This window comes from Heptranchias perlo, chromosome 22 (genome assembly GCF_035084215.1).
Source record: "Heptranchias perlo isolate sHepPer1 chromosome 22, sHepPer1.hap1, whole genome shotgun sequence".
Classification (NCBI taxonomy): domain Eukaryota; kingdom Metazoa; phylum Chordata; class Chondrichthyes; order Hexanchiformes; family Hexanchidae; genus Heptranchias; species Heptranchias perlo.
The window spans coordinates 38,761,488-38,780,514 of NC_090346.1; the positions used below are offsets into that span (position 1 = coordinate 38,761,488).

At 41.9% G+C, this 19,027-nt stretch overlaps 1 protein-coding gene across 1 annotated transcript in view; it reads right to left on the reverse strand.

Moving 5' to 3' along the window:
• ppl (periplakin) overlaps positions 1–19,027 on the reverse strand; it is a 59,583-nt gene that overhangs the window by 24,931 nt on the left and 15,625 nt on the right. The window contains exons 2-10 of the mRNA XM_068003334.1: positions 16,278–16,377; positions 13,847–14,001; positions 12,937–13,057; positions 11,383–11,508; positions 10,717–10,758; positions 9,856–10,017; positions 8,421–8,528; positions 6,416–6,511; positions 1,971–2,093 (exon numbers count right to left, since the gene is read on the reverse strand). Of these exons, the coding sequence (XP_067859435.1) occupies positions 1,971–2,093; positions 6,416–6,511; positions 8,421–8,528; positions 9,856–10,017; positions 10,717–10,758; positions 11,383–11,508; positions 12,937–13,057; positions 13,847–14,001; positions 16,278–16,377 (1,033 nt within the window). The remainder of the gene's footprint in view (positions 1–1,970; positions 2,094–6,415; positions 6,512–8,420; positions 8,529–9,855; positions 10,018–10,716; positions 10,759–11,382; positions 11,509–12,936; positions 13,058–13,846; positions 14,002–16,277; positions 16,378–19,027) is intronic.

Genomic DNA, 19,027 nt, shown 5'->3' on the forward strand with positions numbered 1-19,027 from the left:
CAGGTGACCAAAAGCTTGGTCAAAGAGCCAGGTTTTAAGGAACGTCTTAAAGGAGGAGAGAGAGGTGGAGAGGAGGAGAGATTTAGGGAGGGAATTCCAGAGTTTAGGACCAAGGCAGCTGATGGCACTTGTGGAGCGATTAAAATCGGGGATGCACAAGAGACGCGAATTGGAGGAGTGCAGAAATCTTGGAGGGTAGTAGGCTTGGAGGAGGTTACAGAGATAGGGAGGGGAGAGGCCATGGAGGGATTTGAAAAAAGGATGAGAATTTTAAAATCGAGGCGTTCCCGGACCGGGAGCCAGTGTAGGTCAGCGAGCACAGGGGTGATGGGTGAACGGGACTTGGTGCGAGTTAGGATACAGGCAGCAGAGTTTTGGATGAGCTCAAGTTTATGGAGGGTGGAACATAGGAGGCTTTGAGTGCACACGCACAGTGCCCTTAACATCGCTGTGAAGTGGTTTCCGCTTTGTGCTGATGCTAAAGATATTGTGTAAACAGGGTGCTGGAAAATCGAACCAATCTCCAGACCCAACTTTTTATCTTCAGTACCCCTGCTGGCTTCTGACTCACATTGCAGATTACAATGTAAACACGGTCAACTGATGCTCAGGTCCTAAAATGCTCAATCTTACCAGGCCCAAAAAGAAAACAATAATGAAATTGCCAAATAAAGAATCTCCGATTCCTTGCCCCTCCTGGGGATAAAGTAACAATTTTAAACAAAATAAAATTAACTGAAATCTTTGTTGCACGTGCATCATGATGTCACAACGTCACCACTAAAGGAATCAGAAAAATTAGCTTTAAGCCTTTACTGCAACGTTGAAACCTAAAATAAGTGCACACTTTTGACTACTGCCTTGAATCAATTATTGTGGCATTTTGATTCCCCCCCCCCAAACAATATTTACCAACGATTCTGTCGACTGAAGATTCCCATTTTACTGATCTAAAGCAACAAATGTTTAGTGGTAGAACATTCACATCAGTACAAATCCCAACAATGATTACCTGCAATTCCATTGGAGCTTGGCTATGGTTGACTTCCAATGTGAGCTCTAAACCAGAGATTTATCTAAGCTTTGGTTGTTCAATAGGTCTGAACTTTGCCAAGTTTGGGAATAGATTCAATAACAAAACCACATGTCTCACGTTATTACCGGGGCACTGATATTCTGAGGCCTGGGAAGGCATGGACGTAAGTTAAGCAGGGGCTGGATTTTGAGGTGGGACATGGTTCCGTCGCGTCTTTGCCCCTTTTGTTTTTAACACTGGGAAATTTCTGCGGCAACGGACTGGTGTTTTTTGCACCCACCCACTTCTGTCTTGACACGACTCAACGAATTTGCATGATGCAAATGAACGCAGTGTACCAACTAGGAAGTAGGGGTGAAATGCCAGTTTCCTAATGGCAAACGGCTGCAGTGATCTATTACCTATAGGAAAACGGCAACATAGACATTGTGGCAATTTTGTTTCATCAAATTTAACTCTTCAGCCGAAATGACAAGATGCCACTCCAATATTCCTGGCCCTCTGGAGCACAGGTGCCCAAGAAGCGCCATAAATGGCCCACCCCATCCTCGAGATTTGGAATGGGGCCAACTCTGGGTCAGACTAGCGGCTGGAAGATCCGCTCCAACACATTTCTGGGGGCAGGACGGGGCTCGAAGGATTTCAAGACCAGGGACTCATCATTTAAAGATTTCCTGTATTTATGGCAGTCCTCTCCCTTGGCAAGAGACCAGCACAAGTCACCCCACATTCCTGAGGCCAACAGGGCTGACTATATTGTGCCACTACAAGAACATTGCATGGACTCACCGCAGAACTTCAATTCCTAGCGCTTCTCAGAGTAAAAATAATATAGAGTCCAATTTGACACAGGCTGGGCGTGTAGTTGTGAAAATGTGGATCACTCATTCTCAACTCCAGTCACTTTCCAGCAATGAAGTCGGATTGTACTTACATCTAAGTCACGGAGCAGAGTTTGAAGCTGGAATTCGTCCTTGAATTCCGGATTGTACTTCTGATCCAGATCATTGTCAACTTTTTTGAGAAGACCCTGCATGTCCTTTGCATCTTTGTAAAACTGAAGGATTAAAAAAACAGGGTAAAAGATGTTAGTTTACATTGTTGTAACAGCTAGATGGAGACAATGGGCTAGTTTCACCATTTTGTTGGCTAGGAAGCTAGGGATTTAGGTTGTTAATAATATAGAAAGAATTAAACACTCAGCTCTGCACATATTCAAGGTAAAAAAAAAAATGAGCGGTGGGAGCTTATTCTGTGGGGCAGTACAGCGAGCTAGTTGTGTATTGATAGTTTTAGAACTGGCTTTACTGGACACCTAGGCGATTCTAAGGTATACTTCCCCAGAAAATGTTCATTTTTACCACTTCATTTGGTGCATTTTGCAGTAGAATGTATTGTATTCTTTAATGACAATTGTCGGAGTGGGTATCTTGCAAATTACACCAAACATCACACTGCTTAAAGAGAAAACTCACTTGCAGAGAAGTGAACTGAACCCAAAGCCATTACAACCCCAAGGACTCTTCTGAATGGCCCATTCAACCATGTTGCATATGGGTGCCAGGAGGAACAAGCCTTCCTTCCTTTCACTTCTTGAAGTCAGTGAGTCCAAGGAGCACACAAGCCAATCCAAAAAACGATTTAAGGCTGACCAGCAGCTTCAAATAACTGACACAGCTCCTAAAGAGCGGACAACTCATGAACGGTCCTGATTATAAGCCTGACATCGCGAAAACAAGTAGCTGCATGGGCTTTATGGCTTCACCTGTAGGTATATCCAACATCCTTTCACTCATTTTGGAGACAAACAAACATAAATACATGAAAGCCTGAAAGAGAAATTTCAAATGATGAAGGCACAAAATTGGTGGCGCATCTCCTGGGGGTTCCAGATGCATGGTCCCCTGGGTAGTTTTGAATTTTTAAAAGTTAAAAATTATGTATCCAGGTTCATTTTAAGCACTTCTCTACCCCACGGTTGATATTTTTCCTCTTTTATTAGATTAAAAATCTAAGTGATATTTAGAATTTAAACAAACCAACCAGAACATCAGTTCTCCAAAAGTTACCTCAATAATCACTCTCACACATCTCCCCCCCCATCCCAATCCTTTCCCCCACATCTCTGAACAAGTTCATACTCTTCTCCCTTCCAACCCAGTTCAAGCTTCCACTCTTCTTCCCTTCCCCCCTCCCCATTTAAGCTGGCTCCTTTTATCCTTTTAACACTGTCAGCTCAAGCTAGCTCTCTGTCTTTCCCCCCCTCTCCTCTCCATTCAGTTCATGCTGGCACTCTCCCTCCCTAGTCCATCTCAGTTAGCAATGGCACCCTTCCTCTCAACTCTGTCTCAGTAAATACTGACACTCTCGCTTCCCACTCCATCTGTTAATGCTGGCATTCTCCTTCCTCCTCTATCCCCAAAGCAGCGCTCTCCGCTTCTGCCGCCTTCCTCCTCCCCTTTATGGCCATCCAATTGAGCCTTTTCCCTCTCCCTTTTAGTGCCATCTATTTTCTTCCTGGTCCCCTTTCCCTCACCCTCCTCCGTTCAGGGCTGCTCCTGCCTCACTTCTGCCAGTAATGGACGGGAACGGACTCCTATCACATCAGCCCCTGCTCACCCAGTGTTGCCTCCAGTGGACGGGAGCTCCACCTCGGAGTACGGTAGATGGAAACTCCTCTTTCTCGTCCACTAGTGGCAGCATGGGGAGAAGCATAACCTGCTGTTTACAGCAGCTGAAAGATAGGCATATGTTACTCTCCTGAAATTAAAAGTGGGCATACGGCATTTACTCGTGTAAACACCCTCAACGGGAGCTGCACTAACGGATTGTGGCTATCTGCACGGACTCAGTTCACGGAGTGGGCACATAATGTATTACTCTGTTCTGCAGGTGCTCCTTTACCAGGATATTGAACCATTGTGTCATCCTATCAGAAGGAATCAAAAGAGGAAAAACTGGCAGGTATAAAACTATTTTGAAAGAGACAAACATCAAAAGAGGACAATTACTTTCTTATTGTCAATACCTGGTCTGGTTTTCCAGTCATTTCTCCAACTTGACACCACAGCAATTGGAGAGTTGTCAGGTTGTAACACAATCCTGGCAACAGGGGAGCTGTGTCTTTAATAATGGTATTAACTGTTGGCTCAGGATTCTTTTACTTCCCTATTTATGTCTAGTTATAGATTAATCAGACAGCGGGTGTAGACTGGATAATGCAGTGGCTTTTACCTCTGGGACCTTAGCTGGAATCCAGCCCAGGCAAATGACACAAAAACCTCTTCTCTCTGATAGGTAGAAGAGTCCTAATTAAAAAAGTAAGTTTGCACAACTTATTGTTGTCTCAACCCTAATGGACACGTTTCAAGGTACAAAACCACACAACACTGTGCACACGTTGCACCTGAATAAAATACTGTGGGTGCTTTTACGTTGCTAGAGTATCATCAACTCCCAAAGTAAAGTATAAATAACCTGACCTCTGTATAGCAAAGATCCACTTTCACATTGATCACTTGATCTGCCAGTGGAATAGAAATCCCTTCCTGTAGCCTGTAGCTAAATGCCAGTTCAGTGCACCAGCATTCTTGTATCATGAGGTAAAATAATGTAATGGTGCAAATATGTCAGTGCATGGGAGCAGCTCTGCATCAAGTTCCTTTGCTTGCCCACTGCCCTAAGGAGGCATCCTTTACCTTTGCACACAACCTCAGGTAATTACAATTTTGCTTGATGCTCTGGATGTACCTCTTTGCTTGGAATATCACATTGAATTAGCTTTGAGGAAAAAAAATAAAATCTTTTACAATTTAAATTGTTTTTTAGCAAATATTCTTCCAAACTGTTGCACCTTCTTTGGGACAACTGGAAGTAGGCACTCAATTTTTTTTTAAATGGTCTTTGTGACCGGCAACCAGATTTGAGGAGATGTTCTGGAATCAGGAACAGCTATTTGATTTTTTTAAAAGATTTTTTGAAGGTTTGATGAACGATCTGCAGAACCACCTCACTATTGCATTTCTGACTGTAGATCAGCAGGCTTTCCCAGCAAAAGTTTTGTGAACAGTGAGTGATTTAGCAAGCTTGGACAGAGGAACACAGAAACAGGAGTAGGCCATTCAGTGTCTCGAGCCTAATCCGCTATTCATTTAGATCATGGCTGATCTGTATCTTATCTCCATCTACCCGCCTTGGTTCTGTAACCCTTAATACCCTTACCTGACAAACATCTATCAATCTCAGTTTTGAAATTTTCAATTAACCTAGCCTCAACAGCCTTTTGGAGGAGAGTCACTGGCCTATTTGCTTATAGCAGGTTTACATTGAACTATTTTGTAGATATTTTGCAGGATATGTAGTAGAAAAATTGGCAATAGCTTGGCATTCTACAGCAACCATTCCAAACTACAAAGTAACTGAATTGTACTGAGGGAAGACACCAAGAATAGTTTGACTTAAGTTAATCAATTGAAACCTTGTACAAACTGAGTATAACAGGTCAGCTACTGATCAACAACTGAGAGTTTTATACCAGTTTGTCACGGGTGTTATGCTTGATCCAAACAGTAAGTCCGATGGTCAATTAGAAAAGTTTTACGTTTCAAAAGAAAGCTACACTTTGTATGAAACAATTGTGAACAACATAAAGTCTCTCAATAGAAAAACTTGCTTAAGATGAAGGAAATCAATTACATAACATGGATATACTGACCTAGCATTTGGAGTAAAACCAAATTTCAGTGCCGAAGGAGGACAATTGGTCCATTGTGTCTGTGTAGATTCTAACTCCTCATTGGAGCTACCCGCTCAATACTGTTTCCCCACTCATTCTCTATACCCATTAATATTGTTGTTCTTTAAGTGGTTATTTATTGCCTGCTAATCGCCCTGATTGACTCAATTTCAAAGGAGAGATTCTTGGAGCAAAAGCATTTAATTAAATCAATGATGTGTTTTTTTAAAAAGTAAGTTCTTACTAATTTTTCAGGATGTGTGCAAGTTGCTGCAAAACAGCCTTGAAAGAGAAAAGTCAAACTAGCAATTTAACCGATACAATCTTTAATGCAACCACCCTTTAAGAGTTGCTGGTATCAGATAGTGCACCCTTTGCTCATTTGTTGTGTTCTGGGAGCACTTTGATATTGTGCAAATGAGCAGATCTTGTGTTATAGCCAACTAATAGCTCTAGAGGTGCCTGTAATGCTCAAAAAAGATACACTCCAACTACCACAGTGTTGGAAATACAATAATCACCCTGTAGATCAGATCTTAGAAAATGAAAAATTAAAATCAGTGTCTTTACTTCCCAACTGGGATAAAGCTTATTGGGTTCAGCGTTTGTGGGTTTTTTCCCCCAGAGATCCGGATCCCTTTTACCTTGTGGTAGTCATCCATATTTTTGAGATGATTCTCCTCACAGATCAGCAGGTTGAGGTATTCTTTCCAGTCAGCATGCACAGCCTCCATGTGAGCCTGAGGGAGGGAGTTACAATAATGTAATCAAAATTCAGTCCTACTTTTCTGACACATCTGTGGAATTATTTTAAAACAGAAGTAACGTAAGTTCACAAGACATTTTTAACATACCTTTTTTTTAAAAAAAAGGAAAAGAAAGCATCACTATAAAAACCACAGGTCTTCCATTTAACCCATCTTAAAAATAGTTTGATGATGAAGAGGGTAACAGTTTATTCTTGGTGACAACAACAAACTTAATGCAGTCCTCTCATTAGAGGAATGAGTGAGATGACGGCAGGACTATTTTTATATACACGAGAAATTAATATGCGTTGCATTTGTCTCACAGGCGTAAAACAGGTATAAACCATTCCAATTTAGCACTGGGGGAAGGCCTGGGTCCAATCTGCGATGGTGTTGGTCCCACTGCCAAATTCATGGAGCCCACTTTTTCGGCGTCCCAGGCAGACGCTAAAACATCCTGAGGACATGAAAGGCCCCTTCAATATGTAAATTAGGGGCCTAACGCCTGTTAAAGGACCCCTCTCAGAAATTAGTGACCAATAAGCAGGGTAAGCTGCTGCGTTTGCCTATAAAATAACAGTGACTATACTTGAAAAGAAATTTATTGGTTGTGAAGCGCTTTGGGACATCCTGAGGACATGAAAGGCACTCTATAAAGGCAAGTTCTTTCATTGATGATTAACTTTGCCAGAAAAAATGACCAAACTAAAATACAAAGACCGCAAACTTAAAATATTCTGAGAATGTGTAAGCAACTGTAACAATAAATGTCCAGCCAGTGGTTTGGATAAAATTGTTATTCTACATAGTAGGGAATTGTTAATCTACTTATTAAAATTAATTCAGTATGGCAAATCAGTACGTACTCCTATATCTATATATAAACTCTAATTTTACAAAAATCATACAGGGCGGAAAGGGGAAAGCTCAGGTGAGTTAGAAAGAAAATGTTTAAAACTTGACTAATGAAACTGGTTTTACATAAGAACATAAAAAATAGGAGCAGGAGCCTGCTCCGCCATTTAATAAGATCATGGCTGATCTGATCCTAACCTCAAATCTAAATTCATGTCCAATTTCCTGCCCGCTCCCCGTAACCCCTAATTCCCTTTACTTCTAGGAAACTGTCTATTTCTGTTTTAAATTTATTCAATGATGTAGCTTCCACAGCTTCCTGGGGCAGCAAATTCCACAGACCTACCACCCTCTGAGTGAAGAAGTTTCTCCTCATCTCAGTTTTGAAAGAGCATCCCCTTATTCTAAGATTATGCCCCCTAGTTCTAGTTTCACCCATCCTTGGGAACATCCTTACCGCATCCACCTGATCAAGCCCCTTCACAATCTTATATGTTTCAATAAGATCGCCTCTCATTCTTCTGAACTCCAATGAGTAGAGTCCCAATCTACTCAACCTCTCCTCATATGTCCACCCCCTCATCCCCGGGATTAACCGAGTGAACCTTCTTTGTACTGCCTCGAGATCAAGTATGTCTTTTCTTAAGTATGGACACCAAGACTGTATGCAGTATTCCAGGTGCGGTCTCACCAATACCTTATATAACTGCAGCAATACCTCCCTGTTTTTATATTCTATCCCCCTAGCAATAAAAGCCAACATTCCATTGGCCTTCTTGATCACCTGCTGCACCTGCATACTAACTTCTTGATTTTCTTGCACTTGGACCCCCAGATCCCTTTGTACTGCAGTACTTTCCAGTTTCTCGCCATTAAGATAATAACTTGCTCAAACTTGTTTTGGGTTGGTAGTGAAAGGGGGCGCATGTTTCTGTCTGTTATACAACATAATATTAGGGCTGTTCTATTGGCTTTATAAAGCCTGGTAGTTGATGCAGTAACAGGCCTGGTTTTAAAAGAGTGTCACTGAGGTTCTCCAAATTACCTCAATAGCGTTCTTGCCTGGGTGTTTCGCTTGTAACAGTTCGTTACCGTCATCATGAAGTTTGGTGATGGCAGCTTCTTTAGCTTCCAGATGTCGGCTCACAAAGCTCTGTAACACATAAACAAGGTTTCAGGCAGATTATCTTTTATGCCAAAGTTCTCCGTTTCCTTCTTTATAGTGCCCACTCTTAGAGGCACAGTTCCACTCTTACTCAGGCAAAGTTCCACTCTTACTCAGGCAAAGTTCCACTCTTACTCAGGCAAAGTTCCACTCTTACACCAATATGTCAATTCCTTTGAACTATACCATAACTCATGCCTGCAATCACTCACACAGTGAGTTACCTGCCTTAGCTGTGTCACTGCATAGAGGCACAAAACTAAGGCCAATGGTTCCCACAAGGTGGGAGGAAAGTTTTAAAGGGACACCCCAGGCCACTCTCACCGACTGATCAGCGTCAGACCAGTACTGGCCAATACATGTGAGCCGGTCACTTGCTTGTCCTCTCAGCCAAGGATGGGGTGTGACCCACAGATATTGAAGAGAGAGACGAAAGAGATAAAATACTTTAAGTAATGAACAAAGGTTTCTGTGTAGTCATTTCAAGTAGACTCTCATCCCTGCTACCCTGCTACCCTGCTAGGGTAACTGTTTTTAATGTGATTGGACTAAGCTGCTATTCACCTGCTGCCTACTCCCATTTTACAGGTTGCCCAGAGGCGTGTGGAAGACATGACAGACTTGCTATCCCATCTGTTATTTGAGCTAATCTGGAGAGGGGTAGGACCTACTAAACTGAGGTGAGCCAAGACAACTCTAACTAGAGTATGAGTTAAAAGCATTGGACAGTCTCCACAGTTAAGCTGCAATAAGAAATAAAGCAACAATACTTTTAAATCAGCTATTATCTGATTGTTATCTGCAATCATTTCTTCTCACCCAGTGGAGAGTGACATTTCAGGTCAGCACTTCAGTGTCAAATTAGAGGGTCTATATACTACCTGAAACATCCACTCCCTCCACCACCGGTACACCGTGCCTGTAGTGTGTAATATCTACAGGATGCACTGCTACAACTCGTTAAGGCTTCTACGACAGCACCTCCCAACCACCACCTAGAAAAACAAGGGCAGCAGGCCCATGGGAACACCATCACCTCCCAAGTTCCCCTCCAAGTCACACACCATCCTAGCTTGGACATGTATCGCCATTCCTTCATCGTCGCTGGGTCCAAATCCTGGGACTCCCTACCTAACAGCACTGTGGGAGAACCTCCATCACACAGACTGCAGCGGTTCAAGAAGGCAGCTCACCACCACCTTCTCAAGGGCAACCAGGGATAGGCAATAAATGCTGGCCTTGCCAGCGTCGCCCACATCCCAAGAATGAATTTTTAAAAATATTTTTAAAAACCCAACTCTGTAGTCATTGTTACCTCGTACTGGCGGTGGCGGATTTTGTAGTCTAGGTTCTGGTCACTCCAGTCATAACGCAAGCGGTCTTCTTCCTGCGTGTCCATCCAATACAGCTCATTGGTACAGTTCTGCATGTACTCACGGAGGGTTCCCAAGTCTTTCTGCCGCTGCTGCGACCCATTCTGTAGAATAGAAACAAGTGAGCATTGAATTTCTTCCCAACTGGTATCTAATGATAATGGAAATGATAGTAACTTTATACCTTATTAATTTCACTTTGTAAGAACAAGCTCTTTACATTATTATGAAAGGATTAAAAGAGTGAGCCTCTCTCTGGATGTCATTAAAATCATAGCTCAGATATCATCTTCTCACTTCTTGATAATATGGAGAGATTGGAGAAGCTGGGATTGTTCTCCTTAGAGCAGAGAAGGTTAAGGGGAGACTTAATAGAGATATTCAAAATGATGAGGGGTTTTGAGAGAGCAAGTAGGGAGAAACAGTTTCCTCTGGCAAGTGGGTCGGTAACCAGAGGTCATAGACTTAAAATAATTGGCAAAAGAACTAGATGGGAAATGAGGAGAAATTTTTTCACAGAGGGTTTGTTAAGATCTGGAATGCACTACCTGAAAGGGTGGTGCAGGCAGATTCCATAGGAACTTTCAAAAGGCAATTGTACAAAATTGTAAATTGGAGAGCTCTTTCAAAGAGCCGGCACAGGCACGATAGGCCGAATGGCCTCCTTCTGTGCTGTAAGATCCTATTCTATGATTCTATAATATTGGTGATTTGCAATATCATGTAATTCTAAGTCACATGCAGCATATGAGGGCATGTGGACTGTTACAGCTTAGAATGAGTTTTGCCATTCTCATACTCACCAACAGTTTGTTGTACTTCATCTGAACGCCACTGATGTATTCCTGTTGAAAGAAGAAAGGAAAGCACTTTAAGAGATAAGAAAGTGTATTTTGTGGGAGATGATTTCATTTGAAAAGCTGCCCTTTCCCCTTATAAAAGCTTTAAATGGGGAGACATTCTACTGTGAACAATTACACAATTTAAAGGAGGAGAATTTATCTGGGTGTTTCACACTGCAAGAGTAAAGCTCAAATAACTTACTACCAGCTGAACTCTGAGGTGAGATTACTTTCATCGCAATGAGTCCGAACAATCGACCTGAAGCATTAACTCTGTTTCTCTCTCCACAGATGCTGCCTGACCTGCTGAGTGTTTCCAGCATTTGCTGTTTTTATTTCAGATTTTCAGCATCTGCAATCTTTTGCTTTTGTTTTCAATTTTATTTAGCATCATTTTAAATAACAATGCAAAAATCCCTGAAGGATCACTCTTGATGTACAAGATAACAGGGATTTAGTCTGATTTAGGACACCAGGAACAAATGCTTCTGTCTGTATGAATATTTACTCTGCAGTGCGAGAGTTAGATTTTACGGATTGTATAGCACGGGTGATGTCCTGTAATAACATAGATTTTCTCCTCCGCTGCAGTAAAGAAGCCTTTCACCTGCTAACTGCTAGCTTTACCTGGTCTTCATTCTTGTTGATGTGATCCCCAATGGTTTCAACCTCTTTAAGGAAGAGCTGGTGGTGTTCCAATTGCTGATCGACAAATGGTAGTTCATTGCCAAAGCCTTGGCTGTTCAGTTCTGCCTGAAGGAGTAAATGGATATTGATAAGATGCATAGGAGGAATCTGAACTTGTTCATTGTAGAACGTTGGCTCGATGGAGTTCGTCAAAACTTTCCTGGGCTAGAACAACAGATGGATTGCAAATCCAAACAATCCGGATATGTGAATGTTGTATCTTTATTCAGTGGAGTTTTTTCCTTCTCACTCCCACCTGTCTGTTTCTGTGTATAAGTACAGTAAAATTCAATGCCCAGATGTGCCAAGTCTGAGTGTTTCAACAACTAGATTCAGTTCATTAAATCCACTGTACATTATTTTTGTGGTTTGAAGTGTTACTATGTGTAACAGCTGAGTGACAAGATGACCTATCCCATTAGAGGAGCAATGCACCAACTCGCACCGACATATAAACTATGGGTTGGAGTTTCAAAGTAACTTTGCTGTAGTAGACTGACACCAGTGCAGTGAGCAGCAGACAGAGAGAGCGCAACTGTTACCTTGCGCGTAAACGGGGATTCCCCGAAGTAACACCGGGATGTTAATTGTATCCATATGATTTATATCAATTAGTATTAAATGTATTCAGATGGTGCATATCAATTGGGGACTCTCTTGTATCCATTTATATGAGAGCTTATCTAGAGTGTGGAGGGGGTAATGTGGATCTTTGTGAATAAAGGCTTGGAAGCAACTGAAGACCAGGCTCAAGTATTCTATCCTTCACTATCTGGCTATCCAATTTATTACACAGGAGAAGGCCCAAGGAAATCCATCCCCAATGAGTAGATTTCAATAACACCACCCATTCCCTGCTCCATGGTGCCACACATAGGAAGCCTCTTGCACAGACATCTGTACCTTGTACACATAATGGGTGTTGGAAGTTGTTTCTCACTTACAGTTTATATTGTGCCAGTACACCAGTGGTTTTAGAATGGGAGACTAGCCACTTTTCCCCCACCACTACCTTGTAGCCTCAGGTTCTACACAATGGGTAGAACTTTAGAGTTTCCAGACATACAAAAAAATGTATACAGATCTGCAATAAGAACATAAGAAATAGGAGCAGGGGTAGGCCAATCGGCCCCTCGAGCCTGCTCCGCCATTCAATAAGATCATGGCTGATCTGATCCTAACCTCAAATCTAAATTCATGTCCAATTTCCTGCCCGCTCCCCGTAACCCCTAATCCCAATGTAGGAATGGAGATTAGTTCTTCTTTAATTTTTAAGAAATCGACAACCCATCTAATGTCCGATAATGACAGATCAGATCAAAGGCGCTACTTTCTAAAACAGACCAGTTTAGATTCATGGAGATTCTGGACACCTTGTTTACCCTGTTCCACAAAATCACAGGTGTCACCCACAGCACGTCTAAAACCAACTGTCATGATGAAGTCTTAACAGGAAGGAGTCTAGAGATTTCTGAAAAATGGCTTTGTGCTTACCTGTTTTTCATCGATCAGCTTGGACCAGTCGATTGTAGGAACTCCATCTGTTCGGGTAATATTGTAGATCTTATGATGTTCGATTCGCAGCTTCTGGACTCTTTCTTTCAGCTGCTTGATACTGAAAAGAAACTTCGTTTTTTACTGAAGGTATGATGGTAACCACAATCCAGGGAATATATTGCCCTCTATGCCCCACCTCTATTTCCTCAAATGGAATTCAGCATTCCTCAATAATTAAAACTGTTTTAGCAAGGAAGTTGTAGCTCCCCCAAAGGCCTAATGGCTTAGTATAGTACCAGGTTATATAGAGCAGAAGTTCCTGGATTTGACCCTGTTGGATGCTACAGTGCAACTAGGCTAAGGTGGTGAAAATCAGTGAGCATTCCCGTTCCAATGGTAAATTCCACCATTTGCTGTCTAGGCTCACATGTCATGAAAGGCTGACTGGGGAGATACCAGTGGGTTCCTGGCTTCTCTGGAGCCATGCCCCAGCAAAAATTGGCCCCTTCAGGAAAATAAACCCAATAAAGGAATTCAGGAGAAACTTCTTTACCCAGAGAGTGGTTAGAATGAACTTGCTACCACATAGTTGAGGCGAATAGCATAGATGCATTTGAGGGGAAGCTATATAAGTACATGAGGGAGAAAGGAATAGAAGGATATGCTGATAGGGTTAGATTAAGTAAGATGGGAGGAGGCTCGTGTGCAGCATTAACATTGGCACAGACCAGTTAGGCCGAATGGCCTGTTTCTGTGCTGTAAATTCTATGTAATTCAATGTAATTGGGGAGGAGGAAGAAACAAACCCAAGGAGCAATTGCCTACATTCATTTATCTTGAATTTGAATGACTGATCTTTGCATTTAGCTCCTACATGAAATGACCATTACAAAATAGATCCACTTACTCTTCTACAATCATATCAGACTGCGGATGCTTCTCAGAGAGAGCTGTCTGCGCGTCATCCTGAAGGCCTGATAGTACTGATTCCGAATCATCGATCAGCTTGGCAGTGTCCTCACGGAACATAAAGTCTTTCCCTTCCTCTATATGCTTCACATCCTAGAAGGATGAATAAAAGAGCATGGAAATAAACCTATTCAAGATAAGGTTTTAAATCCTTGGAAAGCCCGAGCATCAATTCTTCATCAAGAATCAAATGAATCACATTTGGGAATATCCTTTGACAAGGATGCTTGACTCTGCAATCTCCTTTAATGAGGAAATCGCAAATTTTAACAAAAACTTTTTAAAAACTCAGTTTGTGCTATCAGATTTTTCTAAGCACATCTGTGATCATTATTGGAATTTCTCATTCCAGTCTGCGATCAATTAAGTAAAGACTAGTTTGATTAAAGTTGGGATTTTTCTTGATTCTAATGCAGTAAGATTCCTCCACTAGTGCGGTGCTGTAATTATGGGTAATCAACAGTAAACCTTTCAGAAGTACTCCAGGGTCGATCATGAGGAGATCCACAAACCAATAAAAGAGGTGCACTGGCAGAGGGCTGGAGCAAAAAACGAGTAATAAAAAGGCTTTCTAAAAGGAACATTAATATTAAGAGGATTGTCAAGGTAAAGGTAGGGCCACTAAGAAATGAAGGAGACAAGTTTGTAGTGGAAAGCGAGGGAATGGCAGAGATACTAAATAAGTAATTCAGTTTTCACAGAGGAGGTGAAGATTGAGATTGCACAAACACCAGAAATGGATGGAGAAGAGTTAGTGGAAGTTATTAGCCAAAGAAAGATTAAAGGAGTTATTCAGATGTAAATAGATGACTAGGGCCTAATGATTTGGGTCTGATGGTTTGCATCCAAGGATCCTGCAGGAAACTAGGGAAGAAATAGTGAAAGCTCTGACTATAACTGTCCAATGTTCTGTGCCAAGGAAAGTTGTGACAGAGGACTGAAGGCTGGCAAATGTGTTGCCCCTCTTCGAAAAAGGCCACAGGGATAAACCATGGAATTACAGGCCAGTTAGTCTTACTTCTGTAGAATTCATGATACAATTGAAATTACGACAGATTTGAAGAAAATACACCATCAATAGATTTATTGTAATTCTGAATATAGGTTAGGTCACACTTGGAGTACTGTGTGCACTTCTGGTCTCCATACTACAAAAAGGATATTGAAGTACTAGAGAAAGATTTACAAAGATACTACCAGAATTGAGAGGATGCGACTATCAGGAAAGATTGAGCAGGCTAGAGTTCTTTTCTCTAAAGGCCAAGAGGAGACATGATGGAGGTCATTAAAATTATGAAGGGTTTCGATAGGGTGGTTGTAGAGAAATTGTTTCCACTAGTGGGTGAGTCCTGAACAAGGGAGCATAAAGACAAAATGGCCACTAACAGATCAAATAAACTATTTAGGAGAAATTTCTTTACGCAGAGTGGTGATAATGTGGAACTCACTGCCACATAGCGTTCTTGAAGCAGTAGCATTGTTACGTTTCAGAGGAGGCTTGATACATACATGAGGGAGAAGGGAATACAGGGATGTAGGGGCAGGGTGGTAAGAAGTGAATAGTGTGGGAGGAGGCTTATGTGGAGTATAAACATCGGCATAGACCAGTTGGGCCAAACGGCCTGTTTCTGTGCTGTAGATTCCACGTAAGGTAATCTCATTGACCGGTTTTGACAAAGGGTCCACACCTGATATGTTAACTCATCTCCACAGGTGCTGCCTGACCTGCTGAGTGTCTTCAGCATTTTCGGTGTTTTTTTGTTACGGGTTTAATATTCTTTGGCCCACAGGTTAGATTCCGTTGTGAGCTACTTTTAACACATTCCTTAACTTGTTTAAAACAAGTGAATGAACAACTGCATTTAAAATTGCAACAAAAGAATTTTGCACAAATGCACTCCCAAAGAAAATGAACCCCCGCCCATATAGGTTCTGAAGAATCATGTCATTGTGAAATGGTTGGAATTTGTACTCCATAAAGAATTATTGAAATTACATTAGGGTTAACTTTAAATCAGTACATGCATCATACACAGAGCATTGGATGACTCATTTTTAAATTATGAAACTGACCTGATAGTGACAAGCAAGTGGGTGGAAAAAAGTTAAGGCTTTAAATCAATAAATCCAGTACTCTCCAAGCACCTCACAGTAGTAGAAATAATACAATAGAAGGTGGGGTTTCACCTGCAAATATCTACAACGAGATAATGAGAGAAAGAAAACACGCAGACACACACACACCCACGATAACGCAAGACTTTAAAAGTGGGTGTAACCTGTGAAAACTGTAGACAGGGAGAATCTGATTTAGGAAGGAAGCCACATGGTCATTCAAGCAACTGCTATTTGCAACCAATTCAACTTACTTGAAGCAGGCCATTCTCAATCTTGTAGATGTTCTGCTCCACGACATCAGCATTTTTTTGCAGTCGTTCAATCAGCTGTGTGAGCAATGAAGGCACCTTTCTGTAACGGATAAAGGGAACTATTCCATTATATTGTAAACAACAGATTTGAACACGTTCAAATGCTTTCCAGGCAGATCCTAGAATACCTGCGCACAGTGCATTTCTGAATTACTGTCACTTTTCAATTTGCTTCCTATATAAGATGATCAATTCCTTCTCTATTGTTTCCTTCCCCCCACATCTCCCACCCACTCCTCCAAAATGTCACCAAGTAGCTTTCCCTGCCTTTCTCTCCCAAAACTCTCCGCCTCTCTACCTCTCTCCTTCTTTAACACGTTCCTTAAAACTTTTGGTCACCTGTCCTAATATCGCCTTTTGTGATTCGGTGTCAAATTTTGTTTGATAACGCTCCTGTGAAGTGCCTTGGGGTGTTTTACTACATTAAAGGCACTATATAAATGCAAGTTTCTGTTGGTTTCTGGAGGAAACAGAATTAGAATTGAAGTGATGTATTGCTGCCCTAGTTCACTGCATCAACAATCCTCCACTGACGGAAAGTGCCAGGCAGAAGCCTTGTACTTCACCATCATGGGGTGGGAGGGTTGGGGGAACAAGTGAGAAAAGCAAGTCACCCCCTTAGTCCTGTGGATCTGCTGATGGCTAGACACTGGCAGAGCTTTCTTATCCCCAACCCCCGACCCCAAGCACTACAAAAAGAAATAAAACATTTGAAACTCATTCTTCAGCAAAACACTTACGGACAAAGAAATATTTTATGAAGATATTTGGAAGTAAAGAGGAAAATATGTTATACAAACAGGAAGTAACATAGAGTTCACAAATATTATACAATCTATGGAGTCCTGACCTAGAAATTCTAATTGTAAACAATTTTACAACACCAAGTTATAGTCCAGCAATTTTATTTTAAATTCACAAGCTTTCGGAGATTTTCTCCTTCCTCAGGTAAATGTTTCAAGATCTCCTTGAAGCCTACGCATTTATACATATTGAATAATACATGGTGTTTACAGACTGCCTCTGCAACTGCCCGTTGCCAAGGCAATCACCGTGTTCAGACAGAGAGGTGTCATCTGCAGAACCCCCGAATACACATTCACAAAAAAACAAACAGGGAAAAAAAACAGAGAAAAAAAAAGAGAAAAAAAAAAACAGAGAGAGAGGCAGAAACATCCGGAAGGCAGAGAGAGCCAGCAAATGACCCATTATATTAAAAACAGATAACATTTGTTCGCTGGTGGGGTAACGTGTAGCGTGACATGAACCCAAGGTCCCGGTTGAGGCCGTCCTCATGGGTGCGGAACTTGGCTATCAATTTCTGCTCGACGATTTTGCGTTGTCGTGTGTCTCGAAGGCCGCCTTGGAGTACGCTTACCCGAAGGTCGGTGGATGAATGTCCATGACTGCTGAAGTGTTCCCCGACTGGGAGGGAACCCTCCTGTTTGGCGATTGTTGCGCGGTGTCCGTTCATCCGTTGTCGCAGCGTCTGCATGGTCTCGCCAATGTACCATGCTCTGGGGCATCCTTTCCTGCAACGTATGAGGTAGACAACGTTGGCCGAGTCACAGGAGTATGAACCATGCACCTGGTGGGTGGTGTCATCTCGTGTGATGGTGGTATCTGTGTCGATGATCTGGCATGTCTTGCAGAGGTTACCGTGGCAGGGTTGTGTGGCGTCGTGGACGCTGTTCTCTTGAAAGCTGGGTAGTTTGCTGCGAACGATGGTCTGCGAAATTCTAACCCATTCCTGCATTTTCTCAAATTCTCAATACTGTAAGTTATTAAGAGTATTAGTACTGGCCTTACATAGGCACTTACTGAAAGATAATTGTACTGAACTAGTAGATATTTGACACAGACATGGCAATGTGCTGCTAAACTGTATGTGTGCTTGTATACTCTGTGACCAACACCCAGTAGTATATGCATTGACTGATGGTTGACACTTAACACAATGGCTTCCTCGATGTATTCCCCAGAGATTACCAAGCTCACGTAGAATCCTATAAGTAGGGCATTGGCCGGCATATTGCACTGAAGCCCTGAAATCACAATCCTGAAACCTTGGAATCACAATCCTGAAACCTTGGAATCACAATCCTGACTGATTTCTTCCCAATTCAGACATAACTATCAAATTTCTAAAACTATAAACAGAAATTTTCAAAATTGGAAGTCTTGCAGCAAGTGTTGTAAATGTTTAAAAGAAGTAAATTAGCAAGCTTCTTGGTTGCCAAGTACAACTTCAGAGCAATCGTCCATGACACCTGCCTAACTGGGCAGTAACTCAGTTGTCTATTTACTGGATTTGAATTGGAGAGGTGGTTTGGAAATTTTGCAAAGGCTAGTCAGGATGGCACAGTATCAAATGGGAAATACAACCACATACTTGGCAACGTTTGAACAAAAATCTGGGCACTGAATCAGAGTTGGGGATTCTTCAATAGGGGAAATATACAGGTACAGCTCTCCTGATTCAGGAGAATCGGGAGGGCTGCACCCTTCCCTCCCCCCACCGAACAGTTGTTTGAATTTTATTAGTAGCTTCTTTTGTTTCTTTCAATACTTCAAAGTTTCTTCAAGCTTCTCACAGATTAATCAACAGCTACCACCTCTTATCTTTGATGCCCCCATCCTTAGTCCTTCTTCATCTTATCAAAATTCTTGACATCACTATGTCCTCTGAC